The 23160-nt window shown below is 45.8% G+C and overlaps 1 protein-coding gene across 6 annotated transcripts in view; it reads left to right on the top strand.

Annotated features, from left to right (window-relative positions):
- Nucleotides 1–779: 779 nt before the first annotated feature.
- Nucleotides 780–23160, top strand: part of PKNOX1 (PBX/knotted 1 homeobox 1) — a 59559-nt gene continuing 37178 nt past the window's right edge. For 2 of the 6 annotated variants that reach the window (XM_088023747.1, XM_088023744.1), the window contains exon 1: nucleotides 780–867. Coding sequence is in view for 1 of the 6 variants with exons in the window: in XM_088023749.1 (XP_087879875.1) it covers nucleotides 850–867 (18 nt within the window). In the remaining 5 variants the exon portion in view is untranslated. Of the gene's footprint in view, nucleotides 868–1664; nucleotides 1753–23160 lie in introns of those variants that run through there. The other 4 variants (XM_088023746.1, XM_088023749.1, XM_028126461.2 and 1 more) reach the window with 4 other exon arrangements.

Raw genomic sequence — 23160 nt, 5'->3', positions numbered from 1 at the left:
GCAAGGACACCGCAGGACCTGTGGGCGCACCGCAACAGTCTTTGAAAGCCCACCCCGGAACGCAGACGACTCTCCGTGTCCCCCTAAGGGAGGCCACGTCGCCCGCATATAGGGCCTGCGTGGGTCTCCTGGGGACGGCTGTGCTGAAGGCAGAGCGCGGGAGCAGAGGCGAGCCTGCCGCGGTCCCTGGAGCCCTCGCCCGGGGGTCAGCGGGAGCACGTGCGCACCCGCCCGGAGAAAGCACACAAAGGGACGCGCGCAGGGTGCGGGGCGACCGCGCGTACTGGCTCCCACGGCAGCCGGGCGGCCGGGGCCCACCTGCCACAGGTCGCGCCCAGGGAGGCCCGCGCCTCCCGACGCGATGGTTCGGCCCGCCCTCCCCGCCGGCCTGCGGCGGGTGGTTCCGCCCACCCGAACCCGCTCCACAAACTCCTCCCGGCCCGAGAGCGAGCGGAGGGGGCGTGGTGCTCTCTGGCCACGCCTCTAGCTGCATAGTCATGAGGCGGCACTCTAGGCCGGCGGGGCCGGCCGCTCCTCGCTCCCCGGCGCGCCCTGCTGGGGGCGGGGCCCGGCGCGGGCGCGAGGCGGGGGCGGGGCCGGCCACCGCCCGCCCCCGCCCCGCTCCCCGCCCCCGGCGCGCCGACCCCGCCCCGCGCCGCCGCGGAGCAGGGACGGGGCGGGGCCCGAGCCCGACAGGCCCCGCCCCCTCTCTGAATATTGATGCGGCGCGCGTCGGCGTCGCCCTCCTCCCATTGAGCGAGGCTGTGTCGCGTGGCCCAGCGTCGGCGTGACGGTTGGACGCGGGCGCGGCACTGCGGGTCCCGATTGCTGCAGCCGCTTGTCAGTGTGATGAAGATTGGCACCCAGGTAAGCTGTCACTCAACCGCTCCGCCGCCGCCGCCGCTCCGCCGCCCCGTCCCTATCAATCACGCCGGCCCGCAGGCGCCGCGGCCGCCGCCCCGCCGCCGCCGCCCGGGTCTTCGTGGGCCGCCGCCGCCCGGGAGGGCCGCGCCGGACCCGCCGCCCGGGGCAGGGGGCGGGGAGGGGGGCGCGGGTGGGGGAGGGGAGCCGAGGCCGCGGGGAGGGGCGCCGTCCGCCGGGCCGCCGCGGGGGCGCGCCCCGCTTGTTTTTCTGTGTGGGTTTAGGGACGCGGAAATTTCTGGAAGGCGCCGCCGCTGCCGCGCGGGGCCCGCTGTGAGGCGCGCGCTCCTAACCGTCCCTTTCGGAGCGCGGCGCGCGCCCCTGCGCGGGCGGGGGCGCGGGGGCGCGCGGGGGGCGGGGCCGGGCTGGGGGCGCGCGGGGGCGGGGCCGGGCGGCGGGGGCGCGCGGGGCTCGGGCCGGGGGCCGGGGGCCGGGGGAGGGCGGCGGGGGCGCGCGGGCGGCACGGGGGGTGGCGGGGGCAGAGGGGGAAGGGCGGCGGGGGCGCGCTCGGAGCCGCGGCCGCCAGGGTGCGGGGTGGGGCCGGCTGACCGGGAGCGGGGTTGGGGGGCGGGGGCACGGGGTCGCCTGGAGCCCCATGGAGGCGGACCTCGGGTGGGGGTGGGGTTCCGGGGAGGCTGCCCTCCTGCCCGAGGGCAGGGTGCCCCGGTTCCTGGAATTACTTTAGCGCAGATGTGCGGCCTATAATGACCGGCCGGGGGGGTGGGGTGGGGGGAGTAGATGCCTGGAGGTGCGGGGCAGGGGCTGGCCGCTCGCTGGCATTTCACATTCCTGCAGAAGAAATCGTGAGTCACTTGACAGGAATTAGGAAAAGTTGAGTGTGCTTTGCTTCGTCCCGGCGGCCGTGGAAATGCTCAGTTGTGCCTGTGGTGCCGAGGCTTGGCCAGTTGGGCTGGGCCGGGCCATGTGCTGACTGGCCTGCCGGGGCGGGGGTCCCGAGCGGGGTTCGGGGAGGACGGCCTGGGCAGCCAGCTGGGGTGTAGTCGGCAAACGCAAGGGCAGCGCACTTGGATTCTAAGAAGTAGTTTTCCGTAAGACCTTCTGGTTTGTTTGTTTTTTCCTTAGGAAGTTAGTACCTCCCACATTAGGGTAAATGACACCCTTAGCTTTAGTTGGGCGTGAGTTTATACTTTTTTCTGACCGATTCTGAAAAAGGAAACACTTACTATGTTTATATAATACAACATAGTTGATACATTATATAATGCTTCAGGTGGTGTATTCGGAATATTCGAAGGGAGAATTCGAGGCGAAATGGAAACGTTTGCCAGTACGGTTGTCGGTGATGCACTCAAATGCACTTGTGCGCACGGTGATCTGGAAGGTGGCCGACTGACTCAGGTCTGCCTTTCGTTTCCGTAGTGTACTGAGCGTGGAGAGCGACACGTGGATCGTGAAGGTAGAATGAGTGAATCCACATAATAGGAGTTAACGCAGCACTTTCGTAGGCAGAAGAAAGGATGCTTCTTCGTACGTTGGAGACTTAAAAGTGGGAATTAGAATTGGTGAAATATGTGGATGAAACAGGACTTGAAAGATTGACCTTCAGTGCTGAGGATTTAAGTGTCTACAGGTTGGGGGGTTAAATGATAAAGGGGTGCAAACACATTTTGTTGGCTTCTTGTCCACTGGTTTACATACATTTACAGTTCTGTGTCAGTGTATTACAACTTTAGAGAGGTACTACGTATGAATGAAAGGTACTGGTGTGAACAGCAACATTCTAAGCTGTAACTTTCAGTTTTGCAAATTGTTAAAGTATTTGAAGCTGTTCGGGAGAAAGCCTGAAACGGCTGGAGTGATGTAAATCCTATGCCTCTGAGGGGCTTTTTGTGGTTCACCTGGCCTCTGGGCTCCTCATCAAAACAGAGCGGGAGAGGGAACGCAAGCAGGGGGAGTGGGAGAGGGAGAAGCAGGCTTCCCACTGAGCAGGGAGCCTGATGGAGGGCTCGATCCCAGGACCCTGGGATCATGCCCTGAGCCGACGCTCAACGACTGAGCCGCCCAGGCGCCCTTCACCAAAATGTTTTAGAGAAAATAGGATGGAGGAGAGAGCGCATATATTATATTGAAATACAGTTACCAAAATACTGAACCAAAGTGATGCTCAAGCTGCTTACTTGCCCTTTGTTAGATCAGTTAGTAACAGGTCAAGTTTGGGCTTTAGTGATTCCGTTTGGAGCAGTGACCAGCATAACTGACAGTTTGAAATTTCTGTAGTAACTGTAGTGCTTTGTGAAAATATCTGTAGTTTCTCTTGGTGAAAAAGTCACAGGTACTGCTGAGACTCCAGGATTTCATGTCTTCCTTCATGATTGAATGGGTGCTAAATTTCAGCCAGAGATTATTGCAAATAAAGATGTGTTTTTTCTCATTCAGCTTCACGGAGGCTAGGGTCAGAATCTGTGCACTAGGAGCCCGTGTACTCTCCACCATCCATTAGTAGGCATGTGTACGTGCCCTTGTTTTCCTTCCTCAGGTGGCTGTCATGGTGGCTAAGGGGGTGAGGGAATAAAAAAAATGCAGATGAGGGAACTCACATATATATATTATAGCGGTCTGGGGTCATTGTCAGGGCTGAGGGAGCTGTAGCAGCCAACTGGGGAGTGCCATCTTATGCCACAGTCTTATGCCACAACCGGATCAGTTACTATTTTGTCCTGGACGTGGAAATACAGTAGAAAAAGTTCAGTCTGGAAATTGTTAGAATCAACATTTAAGAGCCGGGAAGCCTAGTCACTTGGTCAAGGCCTGGCTGCAGAGCCTGTCAAATGAGGCTACACCTGCCATACCACCAGCCATCCTTTGTTTTGGGGTGTCAGCCCCGCCGCTTTAGTTACTGTTTCTGGAAAGTTCATTCACAGAAGGCTGTGTGATACCACAGCAAACGTGCTGTCTGACAAGGTAGTTTGGAAACCCGTGGCTTGGAAGTGCTGTGGTTCTGAGGGGACCTGGGGGCAGGGTGGGGTTTAGTGAGGGAGGTGGCGAGGGGACAGAGCGGCTTCTTCATTCTATCTCGATTCCTTAGGGAATCTAGGATTCCTTAGGGAAAAGTTTCTACAATGTTTTCAAAATCTTCAACTGACCTACCAGGTTGCAAGACTAAGGGTTTATGAGTAAAATTTCGGATTCATTTTCTTGTCTTGAGTCTTCCTTTAAATGATCGGACACAGTCGGCCCGCTACAAGGTGCTGTCTCCTGATGTCACAGGTGGCCGAGCCGCTCGGCGCGGATTGTTCATGCTCCTATCTGGGGAGACCATTTAGCTTGAGGGGATCCCCACCACCCAAAAGGCATGTGCTATTCTGTGCAGTCTCTAGCTGAATGTAGCCGTCCATGTGCTGGTGAGGCTGTGGGGCACATTCCCTGGAAATGCTTTTATCGTTTGCCATCTGTGACTGACACGTACAGAACGATTAGCTTGTTTCGTCAGGTCTCAAGGTGGCCGGGAGCAGGCAGACTTCAAGTCCACGGGTTGAGGGTTACCGAGGAATAAGGAAAATAGGAATCTAGTTGGATCCCAGGGACCACTAGTGCTGGGCTTTGGGGCCCACAGAACTGGTTTGAACTCTGGCAGAAGTCCGGCCTTCCTGGTTCAGCTGGACTGTTGCTCTCTACCGTCTACTTGCTCTGCACGCTGTTGATTGCAAGTTCTCTCCTCCCCGCAGCTTGGGGCCCAGCACTACCCGCCTCACCCTCTTCCTGTTTCCCAGGGTCCACCCCAGACAGAGTGACTGAGCTCTTTCCCTCCACCCACCTTCCAGGCGCTGACCCCTGGGCTAGGTGCTACCCTCAGGGAGGGCTGGGCTCCTGCCTTCCACACGACCACCCTTTTGCAGCAGGGTCTACGGTAGGGTTGGGTCACTTAGAAGGGACTATGGATTGGGAGTACTGTGATGCAGGTTCCAGCCAGAATCGTCTGATCGGACTTTGTAAAAATAATGCTTAATGAGAGCTTGGTAAGCTCTCAGTATATGTTGTTTCATGTTGTCTGAGATATTTTATCAAGGTTTATAATTTTTTGCATTAAAAAGTTTAGGAATTTAACTTTGCATTCTTTTAAATTGTGTGTTTGTGTGTACCCCCCCTCCCTCCCAGGATGTACTTTAGCAGAATTCTTTGCAGCATAAACGCAAACACTTCTGTGATTCTGTAGGGCAGGGGTTCTCAACTGTGAGACTGCTGACGTTTGGGGCCAGATAGTTCTGTGTTGTGGAGGCCATCCTGTGTATTGTGGGATGTCAGCAGCATTCCTGGTCGTTATCCACCAGATGCCACTGGGACCCCCACTTCCAGTTGTGACAACCAAAAATATCTTCAGATATTGCCAAATGTCCCCTGGGGGACAAAAGTCACCCCTGGTTGAGAACTGATCTAGAACAGCATTTCCCAAAATGTACTGTGTGGAACCTGAGTTTAATGGGATATGCATCCATATTTACATATTAGTTATTCTGTGTTGTATTTTTAGTCAGCGTTATTATGTATGTTTCCATGTACTTATATAACGCACATGTTTCTCATTTAAAAAAAATGTATCAAAGATCACGAATTTTGTGATTTTTTTTTTTTCTGTATCGCTTTACGGCTGTGTCTGATGTTGCAGAGCCTTTTGAGCATTTAGGTTTTGATATTCCCTATGTTTTTTTCATCATTCTCTGGCCTACCAAGCTTAGTGCTAGTCAGATCACAGGGGCTGTGGGCAGAGGGATAGTGCTCCTGGGTCCATTTCTGTGGTGCTCTGTCCCTGAGCACACAGTGCCCTGGGAAGAAAGATTGTCCGTGTGAAAGGGCTCTTGCTTTGAAGAGTTGGGGTTCTTATTTTTTCCTAAAACCATTCCTTAACTCTTAACAAGTCCATCGTGAAAGTTTTGAGTGTGTCAGTTTTTAGTAATGCCGATAATAGTCACCGTCTGAAAAGCAAGGGTGTGATGTAATTTTAAATTCTACCAGCAGTCTACTAAGACCATCCAGCTCAGAATTTACTAAAACAGATGCTCATACCATTAAATCACCTTTGTTATTGGAATTTTGCTGTGACTTTAATGGATATTTGGACCTTTGGCTTGGAAATGCTTTTTTTTTTTTAATACAGAGTTTGTCTTAACAGGATTTAGTATCTGATTTTATTTGAATATTAAACTTCAAGAGGCACCTCCTCAAACCTTGTTTGAAAAATAAAGTGATTTCTTGACGAATGTTTGCCTCCCCGTATGAGTTGTTGACTGAACACGTCCCGGGGATGGGGGATGTGAAGCCAGGATGGAAGCCGGCCGGACAGGTGGCTTGAGCTTCTGAGCCGTAGGCACTGAAGACTTCCCGCACTCAAAATGAAAACTCCTTGGGCCGCAGTGACAGTTTCCTGAAAGGTATCTGGGAAAAGATCCCTCTCTCTCTCTCTTTTTTAATATGGAATTTTGACAATTTTCTTGGATTCCTTGATATCTTTCTTAGCTTTCTTAATAAACAGGTTTTGTTTGAAAAAGGATCTTCGGTTAAATGTTTTTGGGAAATACTGGTAACCAAAACGAAAAAACAGAAAGAGGGAGAGTTGTAGTTTGCCAGTGTCTCAACGACTGTTGCTGCTGTCAGTAGTCCAGTTCTGGCTGTGTAACCGGCTCTCAGACAATAAACCTGAATTCCCCTAGAATTTCTGGCATTTCTCTGTCAGTGGAATTGATCGTTCATTAGTTAAATAAAGCAGCCTTTGAGAGCAGCTGTGAAGTTGCCCCGCTGGGAAAGCAAACCCTTTGCTAAGTCTGGCAGCCAGGGAGGGATGGAGCATCGGGCTTGTTTGTAGATTCGCTGAAAAATGTAGATTCGCAAACGACTTGATGTCACCAAAACTGAGTTAGCAAATTCTAGATGGGTTAAAAATAGTGTAGTTCAATTTTTAAAGTATCACATGTCTCTTTGGACAGCTATGCCTTTAGGCCAGGGGTTGGCAAAGGATCCCGCTGAGGGCTCTTCTTGTTTGGCCCTGGGGCCATACGTTCTACATTTGAAAGGGTCATAAAAGCAGGAAAGAAGAATATGTAATGAAGACAGTTATGTGGGCTGCAAAGCCTAAAGTTTACTGTCTGGCCCTTTACAGAAAAAGTTTGCTGACTTCCACTCAGTTCTCACCTGAAACACTGGAAGTCAGTCTGGGTAGAAATGGATAAAATTGCCTACGTCTGTTGGGGAAATACGAATAAGAAAAGGGAAGAAGTAGGGTAATTTCCCTTGGTGGACTGCACCCTGCTGGGACCGGTCTGTGATATCAGTGTGAAAACACGGCCTATGTAAATAGCTCCTAAACCAGAATTAAGAATCACGAAGGTCTCCATGTGACTACGTGCTGGAAGCTAAATCTAGAAGTCGGCTGTAGTGACTAGTTCCTGTTGCTTCTGTGCTCAGTTGTTCTTCTCTTCTTGGCATCTGAACACTGGGAAACCTTCCTTTGCTGGTGAAGTCAGTATATAGGGTCGAATTCTCATGGTGCCACCGCCCGGCCCAGAGCAGTCTGGGACCCTCGATGCTGCTGGGAAAGCAAGGAGGGTTCCATGGTCAGGGGCCTCTCCTCTGGGCAGCAGTCCCAGCACTGGCTGGGCTCTGGGCTCAGGAGCGCTGGGTGTGAGGGCCAGTGGGCCCCGCGGGCTTAGGAGTACGGAGCAGGGGCCCCGGGAGCGGCCGGCCGGGCTCCGGAGGGGCTGGGCTGGGGTGGTCTTTAGTTTGTCAGAGCTTCTTTTTTCTTTCTAGAATTTCTGCCCCCCACCCCCTTTTTGTTTGCTTGTTTTCAAATCTCTTTCAGCATTTCTTTTGTAAAAGGTATAAAAAAGGGGACTAATACTCTTCAGCTCTTTTATGACCGCTGTTTTCTCCTGGATGTTTTGACATGTCAGAATAATGTGAAGTTAACTGGCCTGAGGATGCACTTTACCTATTGTTTATTTAAGTGTTTCTCTGTTTCAATTTTAATGCCAGTCCAGTATATTCTAAGAATGTAACCTGTACCTATTTTAAATTTTAAAAATCTCTCTATCATTATGTCTGTTCTTTTCCCTGTTTTTTAAAAAAATTATTGTATGTGAATTGACCTCCAAGTGGGTAATTTAGTTAATTGGATGTTCATGGAGTAGAAAACATTATCCCAGTATCTCTGCCTTCAAAGCTTAAAAGAATGTTTTTCTAATGTAATTTTTTCATGTAATAAATAATACTGAAAATGATTGTAGTGCAAATAAAACATTTAAATATTTTCTCTTTTTAGTTATGTTCTTGATAGGGCATCATTAAAGTTATCTGAAATCTGTCTAGACTAGTCAGAATAATCAGATGTTCAGAATAATTGTTATAATATGTGTTACTGTGTCTGATGTGGTTCCTCATTAAAAGGAGGCATCCTATACTGTGAGTATACAGAACACTAAATGTGTCTGTGTGTACAGTTTATACAGGTCACATGGCATTAATTGGGAATGAAGCTTTACAGCTAAGAGAAACCCACAGATAGAAAGTTTAACCTTTAAATGCCCCAAAATTCATTTTAAGGGGTTAAAAAATGTTGTAAAATGATCCTAGATGTGTTTGCCTTTCCAGACTTGTGTATGCACATGACTCGTATATGAGCCTATGAGGACAAAATGTCACAGTCCCTCCTGCTAAGGAGGACAAATTCAGGTGTGGAAGTACAGTGAACCTAAGTTTACACCTCACGGGCGCAGGGAGGGGTGCTGGAGACCTGGACTGGGATGTTGGCGTTGGTGTTGGTTTGAGGTAGTGTGAGAGCAAGCGACGGAAGAGCAAAGGTAGGCTGTGGGGTCCCCAGAGTACTAGAGGGAAATGGAGCAAAGAAGACTTCACTTCAACCAAAGGGTGTGTTAAGAAGAAAGAAGAGGGGCGCCTGGCTGGTGGCCCAGTTGGTGGAGCATGTGACTCTTGATCTCCGAGTTGTAAGTTCGAGCCCCATGTTGGGTGTAGGGATTACTTAAAAATAAAAACTTAGAAAAGGAGAAGAAGAAAACAAGGAGGTTTACTTGGTGTATTAAAAGCAAACAACTGGGTGCCTGGGTGGCTCAGTCGGTTAAGCGACTGCCTTCAGCTCAGGTCATGAGCCTGGAGTCCCGGGATCGAGTCCCGCATCGGGCTCCCTGCTCGGCGGGGAGTCTGCTTCTCCCTCTGACCCTCCCCCCTCTCATGTGTGCGCTCTCTCTCTCTCTGTCATTCTCTCTCTCTCAAATAAATAAAGTCTTAAAAAAATATATTAAAAAAAATAAAAGCAAACAACTAATATAAGATGGCATGAATAAGCCCAAAAATATCGGTAACTACAGTTAACATAAAAGGGTTTAAATCTCCCAGGTGATAATAACTCCAGATTTAGGAGAAAAGTGAAATCTAGTTAAATGCTGTATATAAGTGATACATCTAGAACACAAGGAGGTAGGAAACTAAGGGATGGGAATCACTATCAGTCCTAGCAAAAAGAAAGCAGGTCTAGTAACATTAGGCTGGACACAGCTAGACTCAAGTTACAGAGCACTAGGGGAATATGTCATATTACTCAAAGGTGTGATTAATAATCATAAACTGATGTAACGGTAAAACTTTCCAAAATAGAAGTTGACAGTTGTATATGTAAAAGGGAGGACTCTAACGTGACTCTTTGCGAGCTGCAAACCAGGTATACCCAAAAGAAGAAAGGATGTGGATGGGGAGCTCTTAGCCTTCCCCTGTTGACATTTGGGGCCAGATCATTGTTTGTCAGGAAGCCATCCTATGCGCTGCAGGTTACTGAATAGTACCCCTGGTCTCTGCTCACTAGATACCAGTAGCTACCCGTCTCCCTACTTGTGATGGCCAGAAATGTTTCTGTTTCTAGACATTGCCAGATGTCCTCGGGGAGCCAGATTGCCTCCAGTTGAGAGCCACCCATAGAGAGGATTTAAATAATGTGGCCAATAGATATGTATAGGAATTTGCACCCAACAAACATAGATTCTCTTCATTTACGTGGAACATTTAACAAAACTGGCCACATACAGGCCACAAAGAAAAACCCCAAGTTTCAGAAAGTAAGTCCCTATGGGCCAGGTTCTCAGACCATAATACACCCTAGTTAGAACCTAAGAGTGAAAGGGTAGCTAAGAATTACTCCCTGAAAATGTTGGGACCCCCTTCATTGTATCTCTTAGATTAAAGAAGAGATCAAAAACTATTTTCAGACTGTATAAATAAATGGCAGAGGGCTACATACCACAATCATAGGGTCAGGCAGAAACAGTTATCAGGAGAAAGAAAATGCATTCAGCTTTCAACTCAAGAAACCAGGAAGATAAGTCAAAGAAAATAGAAGCAAATCTATTTCTGCTTTTTGCAAATCTGATTAAGAAGACATGAGAGCACAATATTTACAAAAGGGATATGACTGCACACGTGAAGATTTTTAAATAGGAATACGCCATGTACAATTTGATGGCAACAAATTTGAAGAGTTGTGGATGGTTTATGAGGAAGACCTAAAATGACCAGAATTGACCTTGGAGGTGGAAAACCTGTACAGACCAGCAACTTTAGATGAAATTGAGAAAGCAGTCAAAGATTTATCTGTTTAAAAAGACACTAGGAACCATTGTGTTAGGTCAGACTTTGTATAAATTGTAGTGACCATTAACTAAATAAAAATGTATGTCATTATGTTACATGGTCAAGGTTTTCAGGGTAAAGAAAAGATACACAAGTATGAAATCAAAGTAGTTAGGTAAATACCCTGTAATCCCAAATTTGCATTGTAGGTATTAGTGTTAATTCGTTTTGAAAGAATTTTAATGAGAAAACATTTCGTGTGTCCCCTGAAAAGCCTAGAAACAGTGGCCAGCCAGTAGCAGTGAGCACCCGTGGCACCTAGATTGTGGTCTCTACATGTCATTTCCCACTGAAAGGAATCAGAGCCCTTTGGATAAATGGCAAAGTCAGAGTTTGGTGCAGAAAATGAACAAGATGAGCGTGGAGTAGCTTGTTTTACCTGAAAGCAAGGAAGCTATTGAGAATTAGTAGGGTGTGTTAAAGGCTCTAGCAGGGAACTAAAGGGGCTTGCATTGGCCAAAGATGGGATAATTTGGAACATCAAAAAATATATACATTTATATAAAACCTTATTTATTTTTTAAATGTTCACACCCACAAGATATAATGTACTAAAAACAGCCTCACTGATCACTATTGGAGAATGCTGGGGAACCAGCACATTATTCTGAAAATTGATAACCAGAGGGAAAGAAGCAAGCCTTAAGGAGCCCCATCACTGGGGCTGCAGTGTAGGGGATGGACTTCAGGATGGGGTGGGGTTTGGGAAGAGTGGCCATGGGAAGTCAGGAAATGGAGATGTGAGGGGGCTGCTTCACCCCCTCATCAGTGGGGTGATTGTTTCTGTAAACTTGTTGAATCAAAGTTAGATGACTCTTCTCCAAAGTGAAATTCTGGAAAATAATCTTCACAGTTGCAGTTAGAGTCTTTGTCACCCAGCATTTTAACCCTTATATGCTTATGAGTAGTATCAAGAATCCTTCACATGCCATCAATATACGTTTGCTACATCGTATATTTCTTACAGGTGTTGATGAGGCATGAACAATGAGTTCTTTTCTTTTCAGTAATTTGTGTTATGGTATTTTGGAGATGCCTGAGTTCTAAACCTTGACTGTGGGAGGTGCCACTTAAGCACCACGCTGTCATTGTCTTTTGACTCTCGTTAATGTTGCGGAGCAGTTAGGCGTGTGGGCAGCCTCAAGCGTTAACATCCTTGCTCTGGTTGAAAGTCATTCCTGTTTGCCCATGGATCACTGCCTTCATCCAAGCTCAGTGTTTCCCATTTTGAATGACACCATAATTCATAGATTGGATTCATGAAATTAACATGTGGGCATTAAAGTTGTTACCACATACCGTACTGATTTCCCTGTAAGTTCTACAGTTATGTTAGAAACAAGGTTATTGTATTCTCAGAGATAATGCGTCAAAGATAAAACAGGGCCTCAAAGCCAGACAGACCTCACAAAGGTGTTTAACCTCTGAGGACCCTGTTACCAATTATCGACCAGAGTGTTCTGGTTAACTACTAGTGTGAATCCAATCGCCCCATAAAACAACCATTTCATTATGCTCAAGGCTGCATGGGTCAGGAACTTGGGAAGGGATATAGTGGAAGTGGCCCATCTTTGCTCCACAGTGTTTGGGTCCTGAGCTAGGAAGACTCAGGCTGGCGGTGGATTGAGGGCTGAGGGCTGGAGTCTTGGGGAGGACTTTTCTCAAATCATTTCCACTGCCTTCTCGTTCCAAGTGAGTCACTAAGATCAGCCGAGATTCAAGAGCAGGGGACAAAGACCACCCATCTCAACGGGAAGAGTCAGTGAATTAGGGGATATGTTTTAAAAGTGCCTCACATAGTTCTTGACATACGGAGTAGACATTTAGGTGATATTTCTTCTCTCATTTTCCCCTCTCTACCCTTCGTACAAAACGAAGAGTGAGCCTCTTAGAACAAATTTTCCATGCATCCGTGCATTAGCATGGGCTACATAAATAGGATTGTAACACAGATTTGAGACAGTGTTCTTCCAAATCTGTAGAGATTTTATCTTTTGAGTGCTTCTGCCTTCGCCAGCTCAGTCATCAAGAGTCACCGTGCCCATATAGCTGACCGAGAGAGCGGGTGGTTGGCAGGTACAGTGTGCTTGGAGAGTAGCGCCAAAACCCAGTTTCACCAGCACTTTGCAGGAATTGATCAAGTTCAGACAATTTTTGTAAAAGCCTCAAAATTGCAAAGTTTTGTGCATTTTTGGTACTTCAGGCGCTGGCAAGTCTAATGTCTTATTTCTTCTGTTCCATTGGCCTGTTTATTTGTTCTCGTGCCATTACCCATGTTTGGTTGTTACTGTGGCCTCGTAGGATATTTTGGAAGTTGGTATTTCTTAAGCCTTTCAAGAGTAATTGAGCTATTCATGGACCTTTATTCTCCCATATGCGTTTTAGAATAGGCCGCTTGAGTTTCTCAAAAACGACAGGAATCTTGATTGGGATTGCAGTGCCATGACTTACAAATAATGACATGTGCCAAGAACAACGGTAGGCTGTCCGTGAACTAGCAGAAGGAGAGGCAGCCCAGCAAGGTTGGCGGGGACGAGGTTAGTCTGCATAAACTGGGGGCATTTCTTATCCAGCAGTCCAGCAGAAAGTACAGTAGCGAGAAAACCCCTAAGATATTTAGGAATACATCTGACCAGGAATACAGTGGGCCTCCACGGAGACCATCAAACTTCATAGGGGATGCGGGAGGGGGCCCCATGCTCTTAGATGGGGTGACCTGGTACTAGAGAGATGTCTCCCATCCAAGTACTAACCAGGCCCGACCCTGCTTAGTAGAGAGATGTCTCATTTCCCGAGATGAATCCATAAATACATTTCTGACATTGTTATAAAGTCTTGTCTTGACGGCAGGGACCTTGTTTTGTTTGCATCTCCATCCCCAGCATTTAGAACACGGAGACGACCTGCGGTAAATATTGGTGGATTGAATGAATGCACAGCAAATGTGTGCCCTCCCTTTCCACTGGACAGTTGCTGGGAGCCCTTTCCAGGCCGCTCTTGGATGTAACCATCCTGTTAATGACTGATGACGGGTGACTATAATTGACTTCACCATTCCCCTGTGGATGACATATAGGTTCTGTTTCCATTTTTTATTAAGGTAGCTAAAAAACATTGTTAGCATCCAGCTTTTCTTGCTGTGAGTTTTTAATGCCCTTTGAAGTGAGGCTTTTGAGCATAGGAAAGATGATTTGAGATTATTTTATTTTACTTTAGTTTTAGATTTTATATATTTATTTGAGAGAGAACAAGCAGGGGCAGGGGGAGAAGCAGACTCCCCACTGAGTGGAGAGCCCAATGCGGGGCTCGATCCCAGACCCTGAGATCATGACCTGAGCCGAAGGCAGCCGCTCAACTGACTGAGCCACCCAGGCGCCCTTGAGATTATTTTAAATCGACATTTTTCAGGCCACAAAGTTATGGGCCTGTTCTTTTCTTACAGTTTTATGTGGACTTTACAAATTTTATTATTCTCTGTGTAACTTGGTAAATTTTAACCTTCACTTTAAGGTAACCTTTGATTAACTCAAGATGATCAGACTATATCATTTTTTAAAAATTTTTATTTTTTAAAAGATATTTATTTGACAGAGAGAGAACAAGCAAGGGGAGCAGCAGAGGGAGAAGCAGGCTCCCCGCTGAGCAAGGAGCCCAATGCGGGGCTTGATCCCAGGACCTTGGGATCATGACCTGAGCCAAAGGCAGACGCTTAACTGACTGAGCCACCAGGCACCCCAGACTGTATCATTTTTAGTTATTAGACCCATTTGCAACTTAAATTCCCTTACACGTCCTAAGCCATAGTTTTAATACTTTTTTAAAAAGAGATGTATTTATTTTGGAGAGAGAGAAGCACAAGCGGGGGTGGGGAAGGGACAGCAGAGGGGGGGAGAGAGAGAGAGAGAGAATCTCAAGCAGACTCCCCACTGAGTGTGGAGCCCCACATGGGGCTCAGTCTCACAGCCCTGAGATCATGACCTGAGCTGAATCCAAGAGTTGGATGCTGAACCGACTGAGCCACCAGGGGCCCTCCTAGTTTTTATTCTTAAGTGTATTAAATTTAATTGTCATTTCAAACACCTGGAATATCTGACCAAACAAGTAAAACCTTTCCAGTTAGATCTAATAATTTAAAATTACATATGTAATGAATCTCAAGTTCTTTCCAAACCTGTCTACCAGGAAGTGTGCTTTGAAGAGTTAAGAACTTGGTTTTGCTCACTGCTGTATTCCCAGTACCTAAAAGAGTGCCTAGCAATCGATAAACTTGCATAGATGAAGAATGTTTACAGTCTGTAAATTTCTCTCTTATACCTTTTCACTAAAATAAAAAAATATCATGTCTAAAGTCAGAAGCTTAATTATACATTTTATTTATTTTTTAAAGATTTATTTATTTATTTGAGAGGGAGAGAGAGAGAATGGGGGGAGCAGTAGAGGGAGAGAATCTTCAAACAGACTCTCCGCTGAGCGGGGAGCCCAATGTGGGGTTTGATCCCAGGACCCTGAGATCATGACCTGAGCCAAAACCAAGAGTCAGATAATGAACCAACTGAGCCATCCAGGTGCCCTAATTATACATTTTAAATTTAGAGTCAAGGCTAAAATGTAAGATTAATTTGCTAAATTTTCTTAAATAGTACAGACACTTTAAAGGTCAAATACATAGTTTATTCTGAAGCTTAACATAAAAATACTAAAATCTAAATCTTCCCCAGGGCTTAATGCCACCCCTAAGGCAATCATTAAATCCTCTAAGACAGGTGCGCCTGGGTTGCTCGGTTGGTTAAGTGTCTGCCTTTGGCTCAGGTCATGATCCTGGGGTCCTGGGATCGAGCCCCCGCGTCGGGTTTCCTGCTCAGCCAGGAGCCTGCTTCTCCCTCTCCCTCTGCTACTCTCCCTGCTTGTGCGTGCACTCTCTCTCTCAAATAAATAAATCAAATCTTTTAAAAAAAAAATAAACCGCCTCAGAGAAGCGGTTTCCTTGTGGGGGACCCACATTGGCTGGGGGGGTCATGGTGGGGATGATGAGAGACAGGCCCTGCCCTGTTAGGGCCTCTGCCTGCCCTCTGCCCCCCATGCAAGGTTTCCCAGCCCATGGGAGCCTTCCCTGATTCATCCACCTGCTCTGAGCACAAGAGACTTCACCAGTCAGTGGGATTCAACCAGTCCGTTAATACTGTTCTTTTCTGAAAAACTAAACTTCTTCTTCCCATCTGCCTGGACAGGAATGCATAAAAACATTAAAATGCCTGCCTATTGGATTTGGGCCACATTTCGTACTTTGATCTGCCTTTAAGGTCACAACACCTACATTATAGTCTTAGGTTGATTTTGACAAGAGTGTTAACATTTTTTTAATGGCAAATTGTACATGTGGTCAAATTGCTCTTCAGACTAGTCACACGGTTCCTGAGTCTCAGGACTCCTTCAGGGTTCCAGGTTTCACTTCATCTCTGCCAGCTAAGTGTGAGACTCTTTGTTTTATTTTATTTTAATTTATTTTTAGATTTTATTCATTTATTTGACAGAGAGAGTGAGACAGCGAGAGAGGAAACACAAGCAGGGGGAGTGGGAGAGGGAGAAGCAGGCTTCCTGCGGAGCAGAGAGCCCGATATGGGGCTCAATCCCAGGACCCAGGGATCATGACCTGAGCCGAAGGCAGACGCCCAACGACTGAGCCACCCAGGTGCCTGAGACTCTTGTTTAAATTTAATATTTAAAATTTTATATTTCTTTGATTACTGGTGAGTTTTAATATTTCTGTACGTGAAGATGAGAAAACTGTGTTTTCTTCATCTGTATTAGTCTGGCTAGAACTCTTGAAAAGGTGCCAAAGTGACAACTTCAGTACATGATGTACCCTTTTTTTATTGGATGAAACTTGTAGAAATAAAACAGACAAAAACCACATCCAACCCTTCAACACCACGGTATTATAAGTACGTTGGGTTGACAATTCTTCGAGTTAGATTTTAGAGCTCCGTGTGATGTTAAAAAGTTAAGTTAGCCCTGTTGTTTGAGTTTGAACATAATGGGAACTTATTTTTCTGTGTAATGGAGGGGAGAAATAGGGATTAATTGATTCCAAATCTCAAATTAGCCTTGGTTTTTACATGATGCCTAACAAAACAGTTTTTGATAAAGATGAGCTTGCTGACCGTTCATCCTTGGGTTGGATGCTTTTAGTTTATTTTCCAGTTAATGCTAGATTTCCCTTAGGCGCTCAGACTGTGGTTCGTGCCTGGCTTGGCTGGCAGCCTGAAGGGCTTGCATCTGAGCAGGTGGATGGAGGCATCCTCCTGAGCGCAAGAAGTCGTGCAGGGTGAACCCAGTGAATGCTGCTGGGAGCTGTTTGCCTGCCTGCTTGCAGGTAGCAGTCAGCGCTCCTACCTAGAAGTGGTGGAGCATTGTGTTGGGGAGTGGAATTTGGAGAGGGGCTCCTCAAGTTAGGAGCAACACATTTGCAGATGGCCCTTCCATGGGCTGGTGCCGTCTGTGGGGCTTTGCCGCCCCTTTCAGCCTCACGAGCCAACGGCGCCACCTGCTGGCACTTTCCTCCAGCTCTTTGGTGTCCTGTCCTGTAGGAATGTTGGTCACCTTCCTACTCTGCCCCTGTTTTTACACAACAGCATGTGTTAGTTATAGAGTTACCTCCACCCCCCCCCCCGGCCCTTTTTAAAAAATTCCTTGCATGGTATTCTATTGTAGAGGAAGCACATGTTTTCAAAGCATTTGGCACAAATGTCAAATTTTCCATTTATGATGGTTGTAGTAATTATGTGGCTTTAACCAGTTTTATTGAGAGAAGGACTGCAAATCCATATTTTTTGGGGGGGCGCCTGGGTGGCTCAGTTGATTAAGTGTCTGCTTTCGGCTCAGGTCATGATCCCAGGGTCCTGGGATCGAGCCCCACATCTGGCTCCCCCTGCTCAGCGGGGGGCCTGCTTCTCCCTCTGCCCCTGCCGCTCCTTCTGCTTGTGTGCTCCCCCTGTCAAATAAATAGAATCTTAAAAAAAAAAATCCGTATGTTTTTGAACAAAATTCTGAATTTTCCCCAATATTTATTAACATTTTGAGACAAAAAGTTTGAAAGAGTAGAACGGAGATCCCCTACCACGTAGATTCCAACAGTTGTTGACTCTGGCCACACTTTGTTTAGCTGTGTCTGTGTGCCTATTGACCATTTGAAGTAAGTTCTGGGTATTGCAACCACACCCCAAAATATCGCAGCCCTTGCTCCTCAAAACAGAGGTGTTCTGTACAAGTGAGTAGCACTGCCGTGTGGGTAGCAACCCTCAGTCTCTCAAATCGCTCCCGTCCACTCCATGTGGCACCCCTAGAGCCCCTACGCCTCTTGCAGCTTGTAATGTGCTCATTTGGTTGTTCCTTCTTTACTCCCTTTGAACTCAGAAGAGACCCTCATCTTTTTTTATAACCCTGGAAGTGTTAAACTTTAAAAAACTTCTTGCTTTGAATTTCAGTCTTATAGAGACGTTGCAAAAATTATACAAAGATTTCCCATATACCTTCCCCAGAGTTAACATTTTACCAAATATATGCCCCCCCATTTCACCATGTGTGTGCGCGCACGTGTGCACATGGATATCCACGTATGTGTGCACGTGGACTTGAGAGTAAGTTACAGACATGACGCCCCTCTTAGGCTAAATACTTCAGTATGCATTTCAAAGCGAGGATACTGTCTTAATTAACCATAGCACAGTTATCAAAATTAGGAAGGTAACTGATAAAATACTCTTATCCACTCTGACTTTATGTAACTTTTGCCAGTTGTCTCACTAATGAGCTTTAAAGCAAAGAGGAAATAACATTTTTGGGGCTCAGGACCCAGTTCAGGATCACACATATTTACCTGTCACTTCCCTTTCTGGAGAGGTCCATCAGCCTCTCTCGTGTAGACACTTTGGAAGCTTGCTGGCCAGTTACTTTGTAGATTGCCCCTCAATTTTGGTTTGTGAGCATAGCCTCAGGATTGGGCAGGACTACTCGGAAGTTTTATCTGTCCTTTCCGGGAGGGCTGTGAAGTTCTTTATCTCATTACCGATTATGTGAATTTTCACCATTTGGTTAGGATGTTTTCTGCCAGGTCTCTTCATTGTGAAGCTACAGTTTTCCCTTATAATTAGTAGTATCTTGTGGCGGGTATTGGGAGACCATGTGCATTTCCAATTTCTCACACTTAGTATTGGCCTCCATGATGGTTCTTTCCTGAAGGAGCGATTACTGTCCCCGGTCCTCGTTGCCAGTGATTGAATTGCATCTGCCTCTATACATTGGTTGGAACTCTACTATAATTTAGAGCTTTCCCTTTCCCCCAATATTTATTCATGTATGTATGTATATCAATATGGACTCACGATTCCTTTTTTGCTTTTATTTTCAGTCACCCAGTGCTTATCACGACGGGTACGCGCCCTAATGTCCATCCCTGTTTGCCCCATCCCCTCCCCGACGTCCCTCTGATGACCATTGGTTTGTTCTCTATAGTTAAGAGTCTGTTTCTTGGTTTGCCTCCCTCTCTCTTCTTGTCTTTGCTTGTTTGTGTCTCAGGTTTCACATATGAGTGAAATCATAAGGTATTTGTCTTTTTCTGACTGTTATTTCACTTAGCATAATACTCTCTAGCTCCATCCACGTTGTTGCAAATGGCAAGATTTCATTCTTTTTTATGGCTGAGTAATAGTCCATCACACACACGCACGCACGCACGTGCGCACGCACACACCACCTCTTCTTTACCCATTCATCAGTCAGTGCACACGTGGGCTGCTTCCATATCTTGGCTGTTGTAGATAATGCTGCTGTAAACAGAGGGGTACATGTATCCCTTCGAATTAGTGGGTTTTTAAAAATTTTTTGTTTTACTTTTTTTTTAATTTAACTTCAATTAATACATAGCGTATTATTAGTTTCAGAGGTAGAGTTTACTGATTCATCAGTTGTATATAACACCCAGTACTCATTATATCACGTGCCCTCCTTAATGCCCATCACCCACTTACCCCATCCCCCTCCCCCTTCCCCTCTAGCAACCCTCAGTTTGTTTCCTATGATTAAGAGTGTCTTATGGTTTGTCTCCCTCTCTGATTTCTTCTTGTTTTATTTTCCCCTCCCTTCCTCTATGCTCCTCTGTTTTGTTTCTTAAATTCCACATGAGTGACATTGTATGATAATTGTCTTTCTCTGACTTATTTCGCTTAGCATAATGCCCTCTAGTTCCATCCACATAGTTGCCGATGCAAGATTTCATATTTTTGTTGGCTGAGTAGTATTTCCTTGTGTCTATGAACCACATCTTCTTTATCCAGTTGTGTTGATGGACATCTGGGCTCTTTCCATAGTGTGCCTATTGTGGACATTGCTGCTATAAACGTTGGGGTGCAGGTGCCCCTTTGGATCACTACATTTGTATCTTTGGGGTAAATACCGACCAATTGCTGGGTCATAAGGTAGCTCTATTTTCAATTTTTTGAGGACCCTCCATACTGTTTTCCAGAGTGGCTGCACCAGCTTGCATTCCCACCAACAGTGTGAGAGGGTTCCCCTTGCTCCGCATCCCCGCCAACATCTGTTGTTTCTTGACTTGTTTTAGTCATTCTGACTGGTGTGAAGCGCTATCTCATTGTGGTTTTGATTTGGATTTCCCTGATGCCAAATGATGTGGAGCATTTTTTCATGTGTCTGTTGGCCATTTGTATGTCTTCTTTGGAGAAATGTCTGTTCATGTCTTCTGCCCAATTCTTGACTGGATTATTTGTTTTGGGTGTTGAGTTTGATAAGTTCTTTATAGATTTTGGAAACTAGCCTTTTATCTGATAAGGCATTTGTAGATATCTTCTCCCATTCTGTAGGTTGTCTTTTGGTTTTGTTGACTGTTTCCTTTTGCTGTGCAAAAGCTTTTTATCTTGATTAAGTCCCAATAGTTCATTTTTGCTTTTCTTTCCCTTGCCTTTGAAGGCGTGAGGGGGGGGTGGGGAAGATGGGGTAACTGGGTGATGGACGTAGGGGAGGGTATATGTTGTAATGAGCACTGGATATCATATAAGACTGATGATTCACAGACCTGCACCCCGGAAATAAATAATACATTATATGTTAATTAATTGAATTTAAATTAAAATAAGTTGTGGCTGTGGCTGAGGTCAAAGAGGTTGCTGCCTGTGTTCTCTAGGATATTGATGCTTTCCTATCTCACATTTAGGTCTTTCATCCATTTTGAGTTTATTTTTGTGTATGGTGTAAGGAAATGGTCCAGTTTCATTCTTCTGCATGTGGCTGTCCAATTTTCCCAATACCATTTATTGAAGAGACTGTCTTCTTTCCATTGGATGTTCTTTTCTGCTTTGTCAAAAATTAGTTGACCATAGAGGTGAGGGTCCATTTCTGGGTTTTCTATTCTGTTCCATTGATCTATGTGTCTGTATTTTGTGCCAGTACCATACTGTCTTGATGATTACAGCTTTGTAATAGAGATTGAAGTCTGGAATTGTGATGCCACCAGCATTGGTTTTCTTTTTCAATGTTCCTTTGACTATTCAGGGTCTTTTTGGTTCCATACAAATTTTAGGATTATTTGGTTCCAGCTCTGAAAATGTTGATGGTAGTTTGATAGGGATTGCATCGAATGTATAGATTGCTCTGGGTAGCATAGACTTTTAACAGTATTTCTCCTTCCAATCCATGAGTATGGAACATTTTTCTTTTCTTTTTTTTTTTAAAGATTTTATTTATTTATTTATTTATTTATTTTTATTTTTTTAAAGATCTTATTTATTTGAGAGAGAGAGAATGAGAGATAGAGAGCACGAGAGGGAAGAGGGTCAGAGGGAGAAGCAGACTCCCTGCCAAGTAGGGAGCCCGATGTGGGACTCGATCCTGGAACTCCAGGATCGTGACCTGAGCCGAAGGTAGTCGCTTAACCAACTGAGCCACCCGGGCACCCTAAAGATTTTATTTATTTAACAGAGAGAGACACAGCAAGAGAGGGAACACAAGCAGGGGGAGTGGGAGAGGGAGAAGCAGGCCTCCCGCGGAGCAGGAAACCCGATGCAGGGCTCGATCCCAGAACCCTGGGATCACGACCCGAGCCGAAGGCAGACATTTAACCGACTGAGCCGCCCAGGCGCCCCGAGCATGGAACGTTTTTCCATCTCCTTCTGTCTTCCTCAACTTCTTTCATAAGTGTTTTATAGTTTTCAGAGTAGAGATCCTTCCTTTACCTTTTTGGTTAGGTTTATTCCTAGGTATCTTACGGTTTTTGTTGCAATTATAGATGGGATTGATAATTTCTCTTTCTTCTGTCTCACTGTTAGTGTATCTATAGTGTATAGAAATGCACCTGATTTCTGTGCATTGAGTCAGTATCCTGCCCTTTGCTGAATTCCTCTGAGTTCTAGCAGTTTTGTGGTGGAGTCTTTTGGGTTTTCCACATAGAGTATCATGTTATCTGCAAAGAGTGAGAGTTTGACTTCTTTTCTGATTCAGATGTTGAACTACACTTGCAGCCCAGGAATAAATCCCACTTGGTCTTGGTGAATAATCCTTTTAATGTACTGTTGGATCCTATTAGTTAGTATTTTGGTGAGAATTTTTGCATCCATGTTTATCAGGGATATTGGTCTGTAATTCTCCTTTTTGGTGGGTTCTTTGTCTGGTTTTGGGGTAGGCAACGCTGGCCTCATAGTATGAGTTTGGAAGTTTTCTTTCCATTTCTGTTTTTTTGAAAGAGCTTCAGAAGAATGGGTATTAATTCTTCTTTAAATGTTCGGTAGAATTCCCTTGGGAAGCCATCTGGCCCTGGGTCTTCTGCTTAGATGATCTGTCCACTGCTGTGAGTGGGGTGCTGAAGTCGCCTTATTATTGTATTATTATCAATGTGTTTCTTTAATTTTGTTATTAATTGGTTTATATAATTGGCTGCTCCCATGTTAGGGGCATAAATATTTACAATTGTTAGATCTTCTTGTTGGATAGACCCTTTTATTATGATGTAATATCCTTCCTCATCTCTTATTAGTCTTTGGTTTAAAATCTCATTTCTCTCATATAAGGATTGCTACCCCAGCTTTCTTTTGATGTCCATTAGCATGATAAATGGTTTTCCACCCCCTCACTTTCAATCTGGAGGCATCTTTGCAGACAGCATATCAATGGGTCTTTTTTTTTTTTTTTTATCCAAACTGATATCCTGTGTCCTTTGATTAGAGCATTTAGTCCACTTACATTCAGAGTAATTATTGAAAGATACGAACTTATTGCCATTGTATTACCTGTGAAGTCACTGTTTCTGTATATAGTCTCTGTTCCTTTCTGGTCTTTGTTACTTTTGGGCTCTCTCTTTGCTCAAAGGATCCCCTTTAATATTTCTTGCAGATCTGGTTTAGTGATCACAAATTCTTTTAGTTTCTGTTTGTCCTGGAAGCTCTCTATCTCTCCTTTTTTTTTTTTTTTTATTAAAGATTTTATTTATTTATTCATGAGAGACAGAGAGAGAGAGAGAGGCAGAGAGAGAAGCAGGCTCCCAAGGAGCAGGCAGCCCGATGCGGGACTCAATCCCAGGACCCTGAGATC

Source organism: Eumetopias jubatus, unplaced genomic scaffold (assembly GCF_037043125.1).
Source record: "Eumetopias jubatus isolate StellerSeaLion01/CBP00866 unplaced genomic scaffold, mEumJub1_p1.0 scaffold_1, whole genome shotgun sequence".
In the NCBI taxonomy this organism is placed as follows: domain Eukaryota; kingdom Metazoa; phylum Chordata; class Mammalia; order Carnivora; family Otariidae; genus Eumetopias; species Eumetopias jubatus.
Note: the sequence above shows the minus strand (reverse complement) of the source record. Positions and strands in the feature narration are given on the sequence as shown.